General features: G+C 26.6%; 1 protein-coding gene across 2 annotated transcripts in view; it reads left to right on the top strand.

The window, feature by feature from the left end:
* The window catches only part of LOC145241464 (monocarboxylate transporter 12-B-like), a 373,770-nt gene that overhangs the window by 309,247 nt on the left and 51,379 nt on the right, over positions 1–13,144 (top strand). For both annotated transcript variants that reach the window (XM_080104444.1, XM_080104445.1), the window contains 2 exons: positions 629–772; positions 2,450–2,693. In XM_080104444.1, coding sequence (XP_079960570.1) covers positions 629–772; positions 2,450–2,693 — 388 coding nt within the window. The remainder of the gene's footprint in view (positions 1–628; positions 773–2,449; positions 2,694–13,144) is intronic.

The raw sequence follows: 13,144 nt of genomic DNA on the forward strand, positions 1-13,144 counted from the left end.
TGAAATAAATACAAAAGAGATTAAATTTCAAAAACCTTAATATTAATGGAGAAATGTGAATTGTTTAAAAATAATCATTAAGCTTTCTAATGTTAACAATTAAACCATTTGTTCTTCATCAATGATATCATATACATATATATGTGTGTGTGTGTGTGTGTGTGTGTGTGTGTGTGTACTGTATAAACCTTCAAATACGATATGTATCTTGTTTAATAAAGTATTATTTATTATTATTTATACTACATCATGTACATTGACTATTTTTGTGCTATTTCAATGAACACCCAGATATTTGTATCATATATATTATTTTGAAAGTAAAAAATATTTATTGGATAAATTTTACAAATCAACGAAATGAACCACATAAATTGTCTTAAGCAATGATAAAAAGTGATTAACTGCAATCCCGTATGGATTAGAGGCTACGATATTGCTGGCACCAGGATATGTCTTATTTAATTAATGCCTTCTGCGAAAGATTGCATACTTTCATTCCCAGTCTTAATTCAGAGCGGGCTGGAACAGGCGGATTAATGTCTCATTTACATGTTTCGTTTTCTTTTAAAACTCGTAGTAAACTGTTGCACCAAATAAATCTGTTTCTTGTATACGTTTTTTACAGGTCCAGTTGCGAGCGCCCTCTGTAATCGATTCTCTTGTCGCTTCGTCGCCATTTCCGGCGGTGTCATATTAGCAGTTGGCTTTTTCATCACATCTCACATGACCAAAATTGAATACCTCTATGTTAGTTTCGGCGTCATAGGAGGTAAGTAAAAGCTTAGAATAATAAATAAATTTGGAAATAAAATCACGATATGCAAATATGATATTATTTAATACGCAGTTAAACCCGTTTGAACCATATATTATGAAGCGTATACTAAACATATAATGCTCCTCTCTGAATATCCCTGGCTACGAACGTCAAGATTAAAAATAACATTTCCCTGATAAATTTTTATAAATCATCTAATTATATTAGTATTTATTATTTTTATGCCGGCAGTAAATACGACGTTTACTTCATTTTTAAGAATAACAGACTTTATAGACGTTATATATTTTAAGGTGAAATGAGGCGTTAACTAAAGATGTCTCCTGGATGTGACCACAAGAAGTGAATGGCACTCTTGTTCACTTTCAAAGTAAATTCTTCAGCACGATCATATAAGCAAAACGTTAGATACTGTGAAATTTCCATCTTCAACATAACAGGGTTAGTGTAAATAAATAAAGGAAATTATAAGCAATGGATACCATGGCCAATACATGATGTTTTCATATTAAGAAAATACTCATAAACATCGAAAACGATGCTTACTGATAAGAAACCCAAAATAGTTTACATGGTTAACAAAATACTGTTAAAAACGATGTAAAGTTTATGTGGAAAGAAAATATTTAAAAAAAACGCTATTCAAAAATTTAATCATTTTATGTCGAATCATTAAATCGATTGAATACGATTAGTTTGCTTAGTTTATCTGTTTTGCGACCGATTAATACATTTCCTAGTCATTTATGATAAAAATACTTCTTGTAAATAATTCCCTGCATGCAATCCATTAAGCACAAACTGTTTTTGCATTCATTGTTAGATGGAAGACTTGCGGGTTCAAGCCTTTTCCAAATACAATTGGTGCGTAATTCGATAGTAGCTAAATGATATGACTATAATCACGTTTGCACACTGTTTTCCTGTAAGATAATCGAAGTTATGCGATGTTGATCTTGTAAAAATTATAAAAAGAACATGTGCATGTAACAATCTCTTCAAATTCAAATGTATCTACATATTAATAACATGCAAAACATATGCAAAACTTCGGTAAAAATGACCCAACGCCGATTGATATGCTGCCAAAAATAGTATCGGAATGTATCCATGTGAAACCAATCGCATAACATTAATTACTAATTCGGTTGTTTTGTCTGGTTTGAATCATTTTTGGTTAATGTTGAAATAATACAATTTATTTGGGTACTTTTGTTAAACCTTGCTTACTTACCTCGCGGCAAAGGCAACTCTAACACTAATATCAGTTTTTAATGGCGGAATATGAAGCCCCTCTAAAACTAGATTCATGGCGTTGAAACAAAAATATAAATTAAGTCAGGAATGTTGTCCCCCACACTGACTGTGCAACAAAAAGACAAAGTGTAATATCAGAACAGATATTACACAGTGATATTAGCCAAGAGGTTAAATTTAATTTATTTTATGACAAATCAACTGTTTCGTTATGGAATATCTTTTGTAACTGATCCAATATTTAAAATGCCAGTTTATGTATACATACGAAAAGTGCGAGTCCATGTTATCATAACGATACATATTGAGTTAATAGGAGTAGTGAATCCAATAGTGTTCGTACTTTCCATATAACATAAATTTATAAATGACTCCTTTTTTGCACTGTTTCTTTCATTTTTATCTTTTCAGGCGTTGGAAAGTCGTTCGCGTACACACCAAGCGTGGTAATTGTGACGATGTACTTTGAAAATCACAAGAGTACGGCGTTTGGTGTGGCCAGTGCGGGCAGTGGACTTGGAATGCTGGTCATACCACCAATCTTGCAGCTCTTCTTCACAGAACATGATTTCTATAAATCTATGCTCATCCTTGTAGCGGTCGCACCGTTCTTGTGTTTCAGCGGTAGCCTTTATCTCTCGCCCCCAGTAACGCAGTGAGTATCACCATTGTTTAATAGATCGTATTCGTTTATATCAATGTCTACCTGTCTTTATTTTATCGCTGTTTCATGATAAACACATCGGGATACGACATGCAAAACTCGCAATAAAACTTACACATTGTTTTCTTAGCATTTTTTACTGCGATGTTCATTTAATTTAGTAAATGCATACACTAGGGATTGTTTGCATAGAATGTTTGGCGAGTGTTAAATTTGTTCGCAATCAAATCTTTTGTTAATGAGACGATCACCAAAGTGTCTACTCACATATCATTTAACGTCGATAAAGTAAAGGCATTCATAGTGGAAACTTGGTAGACAAATGAGGCAGCAGTTTGTGTAATTAATGCGTTCGTTTTTGTCATTTCAAAGGAATGAGTAGGTTGGTGTATCTGTGCATCTATCTTAGCGATCTTTCGGTCTTTGTAACCAAATCTTCTATGATCTCTATCCATGTTTAGTTCATCCAATTCTCCCTTTTATATGCCTTCTTTCTCATTTTAAATCATGGTTCCATTCGCTCCATACACAAAGCGATGTTTTCTCTTCTGTTGAGACCCAATATTCCCACAACTGTTGTCAGCTCTGTTTCTGGTATAAATCATTAAAGATAATCATGATTTTCAAACTAAATATTAATCGAACATATCGTGAAAATAAATAAATGGTGGCCTCACTTTCTTTCAGAATAAAGAACACATTTCATTCATATATTTATATTAGTTTCTGTGCTCTATCTTTTTATATAACGTCCTATATTGGCAGCAACTCTTCCTTGATAAAGCATTTGTTAAATATGATTGAGTGCGATATATATATATATATATATATATATATATATATACATACACACATATATATATATATATATATATATATGTGTATATATATATACTAGCGGGGCCTATGGAAATTCCACAGGGGACTAATTCATATGTAATATATTGATATTTGTATTCTGTAGATGTTCAGTGTAAATGAAGACGTTCTGATATTATTATAGCTTCTTTTTGTTAAATCTGCAAAAGTATTTATCTAAGCTAGCATGGACGCCCGGCAAGTTAAAATGATATTTTTAATTCTTGCAAATTCCGAATATATTACTATAGGGTTAATGTTTATCGATTTTTATATATTATAAAGTTGCGATTTTAAAAATTAAAAAAATATATCAATATGAATTGAGTGCATTAGCTTGAATCGAAACCAAAATAAAAAATTATATGTATATACCGGGTGTCCAAAAAATCTGGCTACATTATGGTTTAAACGTGTGATTTACTGGATGGTATAGAATTTACAGTTTTTTTAAATAATATATATATATATATATATATATATATGCGTGTGTATGTGCGTGTGCGTGTGAGTATATGTGTGTATACATATACACATATATATTGGATAGTTACATATCTAGACACTGTTTAGCTTTGGTTATTTAGTTTTTATATATAGTGCTTCCAGTATTTTTAATCTTTTAACGTTTGAATTTATATGGATTGTTTTTGTGTTCTCAACTAGAACCTTTCTAAATTGGGAATGTGGACAGCCATGTTGTTTTAGGTGTTGGGAAATTGACCTTGTGTCGGAAAGGTGTAGGGTCAATCATCTGCACAATGTATTTGTCGTGTGTCCAATGTAGTTATTGGTGTTGGAGATGCATTCTCCCAAGGGCATTTGAATTTATAGACTAGATTTGTTTCATCGACTGATTTTGTTGTCCGGGGAAGTATTGTTTTTTTGTTATAAGGTTAGCAGTTGTTAATCTCCAATAGTAGATGGAGAATTGGATATAATTATTATTGACTGGAGATATATATCGATGTATTATATTTCTTATTAGCTTTGCATCTGATTTAAAGTTGTGGTGTAGTTGGTTGTGATACAATATATTGATGGGGCGGGGATTGTTAACTTGGTGATTATTAGTTGTGTCTAGTTTTCTAATTGTTAGTTTAATTTGTTTATCTACTTAAATTGGGGAATTGGTTATTAATGAAGACCTGCTTTATAATTTTTGATTCGCTATAGAATATTTTTTTTTATTTGGGGATATCAATTTGGCTCGATTTACAAGGTGTTTTGTATAATTGTGGTCTTGAATCGGTAGGGACAATCACTTTTAAAGTTTAAGATGCACGCATCAGTTGCAATAGTCTTTTTATACTGTGAAGTAATGAATTCAACTTTGCTGAAGTCTATGAAAACGTCAAGAAATGGAATGCTATTGTTTGAATTTAATTTAAAGTGAAAACTAGTACGGTGTTTGTTTTAAAATGATCCTTTAGTTTCTCTATTTCGTTATTATTGTAACCAAGAATAAAAATATCCCCGACGTACCTAACGTAAATAGACGGTCTTTTACTTGTATTAAATATTTAATTCTCTAGGTTGGACATATAAAAGTTGCGAAAAATATTTACAACACCTTCGGCATATAAATTTATAATACATCAACATATAAATTTATAATACATCAATATATAAATTTACAATACATCAGCATATAAATTTATAATACATCAGCATATAAATTTATAATATATCAACATATAAATTTATAATATATCCACATATAAATTTATAATACATCAACATATAAATTTATAATACATCAGCATATAAATTTATAATATATCAGCATATAAATTTATAAAATATCAACATAAAAATTTATAATATATCAACATATAGATTTATTATATATCAACATATACATTTATAATACATTAACATATAAATTTATAATACATTAACATATAAATTTATAATACATAAGCATATAAATTTATAAAATATCACCATATAAATTTAAAATATATCAACATATAAATTTATAATACAGCAGCATATGAATTTATAATACATTAACATAAAATTTATAATATATCAGCATATGAATTTATAATACATCAGCATATAAATTCATAATATATCAACATCTAAATACATAATACATCAGCATATAAATTTATAATACATCAACATATCAATTTATAATACTTCAGCATATGAATGTATAATACATCAGCATATAAATTTATAATACATCAACATATTAATTTATAATATATTAACATATGAATTTATAATGCATCAACATATAAATTTATACTACATCAGCATATAAATTTATAATATATCAAGATTTAAATTTATAATATATTAACATATAAATGTATAATACATCAACATATAAATTTATACTATATCCGCATACAAATTTATAACATATTAACATATAATTTAACAATACATTAGCGTATAAATTTATAATATATAAACATATACATTTATAATATATAAACATATAAATTTATAATACATCAGCATATAAATTTGTAATATATTAACATATACATTTATAATACATCAGCATATGAAATTATAATACATTAACATAAAATATTTTAATAAATAAACCTTTATATTTGTAATACATCAGCATATAATTTATAATGCATCAGCATATGAATTTATAATATATTAACATATAAATTTATAATATATCAGCATATAGATATATATATATATTATAAATTTATAATACATTAACATATATATTTATAATACATCAGCATATAAATTCATAATATATCAACGTATAAATTTATAATATATCAACGTATAAATTTATAATATATCAACGTATAAATTTATAATATATCCACGTATAAATTTATAATACATTAACATATAAATGTATAATACATCAGCATATAAATTTATAATACATCAACATATAAATTTATAATACATCAACATATGAATTTATAATACATCAACATATACATTTATAATACATCAGCATATAAATCTTTATAATAAGTCAACATATAAATTTATAATACATCAACATATGAATTTATAATACATCAACATATAAATTTATAATACATCAGCATATAAATTTATAATACATCAACATATAAATTTATAATACATCAGCATATAAATAAATAATACATCAACATATGAATTTATAATACATCAGCGTATAAATTTATAATACATCAACATATAAATTTATAATACATCAGCATATAAATTTATAATACATTAACATATAAATTTATAATACATCAACATATGAATTTATAATACATCAACATATAAATTTATAATACATCAACATATACATTTATAATACATCAACATATAAATTTGTAATACATCAACATATAAATTTATAATACATCAGCATATAAATTTATAATACATCAACATATAAATTTATAATACATCAACATATAAATTTATAATACATCAGCATATAAATTTATAATACATCAGCATATAAATTTATAATACATCAGCATATAAATTTATAATACATCAGCATATAAATTATAATACTTCAATATATATATTTATAATATTGCAACATATAAATGTATAATATATCAGCATATAAATGTATAATACATCAGTATATAAATGTATAATACATCAGCATATAAATTTATAATACATCAGCATATAAATTTATAATACATCAGCATATAAAAATATCAAACAGGTCTTGATTAATAACAAATGCCCCAATTTGTTAGTACATAAATAAATTAAACTGACAATCTGAGACCTAGACCAAACTAGATTTTTGTAATATATAAAGTTATTTAACCATTATATCTAAGACTGGACTTGATTAAACTACCCACAACTACTAAGTACATTAGAAATTTTAATAGTAAGAGTATGCACCATTACATATGCTTAATAACTATGTAATATTTTTATTTGAATCATGTAACTATAGATTTTATAATTAAACACGAATATATAGATAATTATTTTTTTAGTATAATAAATAATTACATTTATTAATTATATATATGCGTGCGTGTTTGTGTGCATTCAAATCTATTATCGTTATTTTGTTTTGTTTATCTCATTTACTGTTGATATATTAATTATATATATGTGTGTGTTTGTGTGTGCGTGTGTGTGTGCATTCAAATCAATTATCGTTATTTTGTTTTGTTTTTATCTCATTTACTGTAGACATTTGTTACTTTTTTAAAATTCCTTTGTTTTTGCATTTTTAAATTTAAAATTTTATTTTTAACACTTTCATCTCTAGGTGTATCAGAATTTTTTGGCAAGTCGCCATTGCAAACATTTGATTAAATAGAATCTGCATGTCTACAATTTATAACAATATGAAAATGTAATTTCAAACCCTAATTTTTATTTCAATAAAATGAGCAAATACCAAATTTTATAATCATAAAGGGTTTGATCGAAAAATATACATTTTTTTTCATTGGTTTTCTTTAAAAAATGATTTCAACAAAATCCACAAATTTAACTTCATCGAAATATATATATAACTGCCAAAAAATTTACTTACCTGTTCAAAATTACTAACCTATGGGTGCTTCTATTCTTTATGTATAAGAATTTGTCAATATTTATTTATTATATTCCATGCATTTTTAAAATAAAAGAATTTTGAAACCAAGAGTCATGGAAAAAATGTCTTTTCGACAATTGTTTATCAGCCATTAGCGAAACCGGATGTTCGTCGATTTGTCGATTTGTTATATACGGAAGCAGCAAAATGACAAAAAATAATTATTTATGCCATTCAGCCTTTTCCCCCTTTTGTATTTTTGACATATTTCATTTCAACTACAAAGTGGTCAGTATCTGCTACCATATTTGCAAAACATTTCATGCATGGATTTTAGCTGATTGCTAAAAATTTGCTCCACCAAATTTCCAATTTTTTAAATTCTTTTAAAGAAATACATGAATTTTTGATTTAATATATTTTAATTCTTCTTTTTCTGATTTTTTTTAAATATCTAAAAAAAAAGAAAACATTGAATCCAATAGAAAAAGTGTCGGCAGCGTCCAATATTTACTTGACAATCTAAGCATAACATAAGCTTCCGCTTTAAAAAATTAACGTGGTTTTTAAAAAAAAGCTTTTACACTTTTAACTTTACAGGTAAATTTCCAAAACTACACTTTTTTTCGTTTTGAATTAGACTAATTTATTTATTGATCTTTTATCTTCAATTTGTGATATATAAAACTTTGGTGCGTAAATTAACTATTTAAATTTTAATATACATTTAAAAATGGAGGGGTGAATTAAAAAGAAAGATTTGTCTAAAATATTATATTTTGTTTATTGAGAAGGGCATAAAATTTAACATTGACTCTGAAAATATCGTAAAAACTAAACAAATAGAATTTTTTTTAATTTAAAAAATTGAAAAGTATTTAATTCGTAAGATTCAATTGATTTCATTACGTAAAAACATGGCTGCCTAAAGGGGCGGCGGCACTTTGTAAACACTGTTGTTTAAAAAATAAAACATCTGTTATTTTTTAAACAACTTTAATAGTTTATTTTGGAAGTATATTCAATGAAGAAAATAAAAAAAACACTTTAAAAAGAGAAATTACGAGTTTTTATATTTTATTCGCGGTTTTGTGTTAGGGGTGTCAAAAATTCACCCCAAATTCTGATACGCCTATTCCATCTCAGTATTATTACCATTACTTACTATCCTGATTGTTATATTTCTACGCAAATACTCAATATAATTACTCTTAAAAATTATTATTATCAATTATCATAATATCGCAGTCACTAACCTGTTTATTTCCCATCACCTTCTATTATTAATTGTTATGGCTATAATTATAATAACTAATTAGATCTAGGCATAAGGGTTTTATTGATTGTATCATTATTATTATTATTATTATTATTATTATTATTATTATTATTATTATTATTATTATTATTACTACTACTACTAGCTGTACCCGGCCACGCGTTGCTGTGGTTCAGTTTGTTAAAATGGAACACATTCCTCAAGAAAAATCGCATTTTGTTCGTTTATTTACTTTTATTATTTTTTGCAATTTTTTTAATCAATAAAAGTTATATTTTTTCTCCCCAAAAAGATTAATTTTTTACCATAAATTGTTAGGTGAAAGTTGTTTTTTCAGGAAAACTTGCACTTTTTTAAAGAAATTTGTCAGTAAACGTTTCTCTTTGAAAACGGAATTTTTATTATAAAAAGAACAGATGAATGCTTTACATGAACACTGTAAATAGTTATGTGAAAGTAGAGAAAAATTTCATTCTTTTTTCAAGAGAATGTACAAATCATTTTTTAACAGATGTTCAGAAAATAAACAGAAAAATACTTCCATCATTAATTATGCAAACAAATAAATAAAATGTTGATTTAGTGTTTCAACATGATGCTTATAAATTACGATAAAACTTGCTGAGTATGTGCTGTTTTACGGTTGTTGTAAAAATGGAACGGAAACTTAAATTTCGCTTCGTTTTAATCTTTCTTTATTTTTTAATTGTGCCTCCCTCAAACGAATATAATCAAAACAGTAACATTCAACAATTGTACTTTATGTATATAAAACACAAAATATTTCTTTTAAAAAAAGTTAATAACGAAAGGGAAATAATTCAATTTTTAAACGAAAAAGTCAGTTTGGTATATCTTTTTGTTATTTTTTACATAAGTCCAGCTTACCATTCACATAGGAAATATCGACATTTATAGGTTATAGGGTACGTTTACAATGAATAAACACTCAAATCTAGTAGATGTATCAGAATTTTTGACACCCTTATCACGAAACTGCGAATAAAATATAACATTCTCGTAATTTCTCTTTTAAAAGTGGCTTGTTTATTTTCTTTATGGATTATACTTCCAAAATAAACTAATAAACTTGTTTTAAAAGTAATAGACATATGTTTTTAAAACTAATGAATTTTACCAACTCAATATTTTTCAAGTTTTAAGCTTTAAAAATCTATCAAAATTTTTCTATTGATTCTATTTTTACGATATTTTCAGGGTCAATGTGAAATGTTATGCCCTTTTCAATAAACCGAATATAATATTTTAGACAAACGTTTTTTTTTAATTCACGCCCCCCCCCATTTTCAAGTGTCTATTAAAAAGTAAATAATTAATTTACTCACCAAAGTTTTATATATCACAAATTGAATAATAATAATAATAATAATAATAATAATAATAATAATAATAATAATAATAATAATAATAATAATAGTCAATAAGTAATATATTCAAATTTAAAACAAAAAAGTAGTGTGTTTTAGAAATTTGCCTGTAAAGTTCGAAGTTTAAAACCTGTTTTTTTAAACCATGTTGTTTGTTTTTTCTTTTGTTTTTTTATGAAACCTTGGTCTGTGCCCCTTTAATTGAAAAAAAAATTAGGGCTTGAATTACATTTTTCGAGGAGTTATAAGCTTGGATAGACAGGAGGTCGAATAATTCACGCCTCCCATTTTGAAATGTTTTTTTTTTTAAAGTAAATAATTTACTCACCAAAGTGTTATATATCACAAATTGAAGAGAAAAGGTCAATAAATAATATATTCAAATTAAAACAAAAAAGTAGTGTTTTTTTAGAAATGTACCTGTAAAGTCCGAAGTTTAAAACCTTTTTTTTTTTTAAAAACACGTTGTTTGTTTTGTTTTTTTTTTTAATGAAACCTTGGGCCTTGCTCCCTTAATTGAAAAAAAAAATTAGGGCTTGAGTTACATTTTTCGAGGAGTTATAAGCTTGGAAAACGGGGTGGAATTATTCACTATTTTTCACGAAATTTCTGACACACCTACCAATCTACCCATGTTAAGAACGGTTTTCGGAATAGACACTCCTAACCTTGCCAGCATACCCGAAAAGCTATAAAAGTTGATGTGTCGAATGTGAACGATGGGTTGGACGTAATGTAAAAATGTACCGAATTTAAAAGGGAACGAAATTCAAATTTCCGTTCCATTTTTACTACAACCGTAAAGCAGGGCATTCTATGCAAATTTTACCTAACTTACTGTATTAATGCTATTTTTTAACTTTTATCATCTGAAATTTTCAAAAATCGCTAATCCCCCCCCAAACTCCATATTTTTACTTCCTAGCATAAAAAATTATAAATATAGTATATTCAATATATAAAATGTTCCGTGTTTTCTCACTATATTTTCCTGGAATTATATTGAAGCTGTTAGCTCCCCAGAAGGCTTACATATTTTATCAGTTAGTTTTACCTGTTTTTTCAGAGAGGGTATTTTTTTGCAGGAAACAAATCATAAACTCAAACTCTTTATAATAAAAGTTAAATTGAAATATACTGCAAATTAAACATCACAATAATGGTGCAACATATTTTGAAATTAGAAAACTAAAAAACAAAAAAAACTTTGTTTTAGCATGTTAAAAGTATTTAGGTTGGTAGATAATTAAATTATACTGTATTGGTATCAGTTTTATTTTTTTGCTGTTGTTTCTATCGTAACTAAACTTCGGAGGTTGGAATGCCCCCCACCTAAAATGTACTTGGAAAAATCGATTTTATAGCGAGATTTAAGAATGGTTAGCCGAAAAAAAGGTGAAAAACAAAACATATAATCAATAAATAATTGGTACCAAAGGTAGTAAATGCTACTTTTTTTACTTACATGAATGAGTTTATTTTATGTTTTAAAGTATTTTCACTAAAAGTTAAGTAAAAATAATTAGTTCATTATATTCTGCAATCATTATTTGATAAATACTGCAATTTTCATTAAAATTGGTTGATTTCCTGATTTTTGGTGAATTTTTAAGTAAAGGAAGGGGTCAAAATGTTTATACACTTTGAGTGTCGGCATTCATTTTATCTGTACCTAACATTTTTCGATGAATATTTAATAGGAAAGCGACCACGTGCGGTTAATTTATCAATAATCATGTGATTAAACCCATTGAAAATTTACCGATATTGTAAACACATTCTGTTTACATTAAGCCTGTAGTGTTTTTTTAGTGATGCAATGTTGGCAACTGAGATTTAAAAAAAAACCCGCGAGATCAGGAGAAAGAAATGTCCGGAAAATCGCTAGATTTTTAACTTTTATCATCTGAAATTTTCAAAAATCGCTAATTCCCCCCCCCAAAAAAAAACTCCCTATTTTAACTTCCTACCATAAAAAAATTATAAATATAGTATATTCAATATATAAAATGTTCCGTGTTTTCTCACTATATTTTTCTGGAATTATATTGAAACGGTTAGCTCCCGTATTTTATCAGTTAGTTTTACCTGTTTTTTCAGAGAGGGTATTTTTTTGCAGGAAACAAATCATAAACTCAAACTCTTTATTATAAAAGTTAAATTGAAATATACTGCAAATCAAACATCACAATAATGGTGCAACATATTTTGAAATTAGAAAACTAAAAAAACAAAAAACTTTGTTTTAGCATGTTAAAAGTATTTAGGTTGGTAGATAATTAAATTATACTGCATTGGTATAAGTTTTTTTGCTGTTGTTTCTATCGTAACTAAACTTCGGAGGTTGGAATACCCCCCACCTAAAATGTACTTGGAAAAATCCATTTTATAGCGAGATTTAAGAATGGTTAGC

Source organism: Euprymna scolopes, chromosome 20 (assembly GCF_053919585.1).
Source record: "Euprymna scolopes isolate OS-2025 chromosome 20, ASM5391958v1, whole genome shotgun sequence".
Taxonomy (NCBI): Eukaryota; Metazoa; Mollusca; class Cephalopoda; order Sepiida; family Sepiolidae; genus Euprymna; species Euprymna scolopes.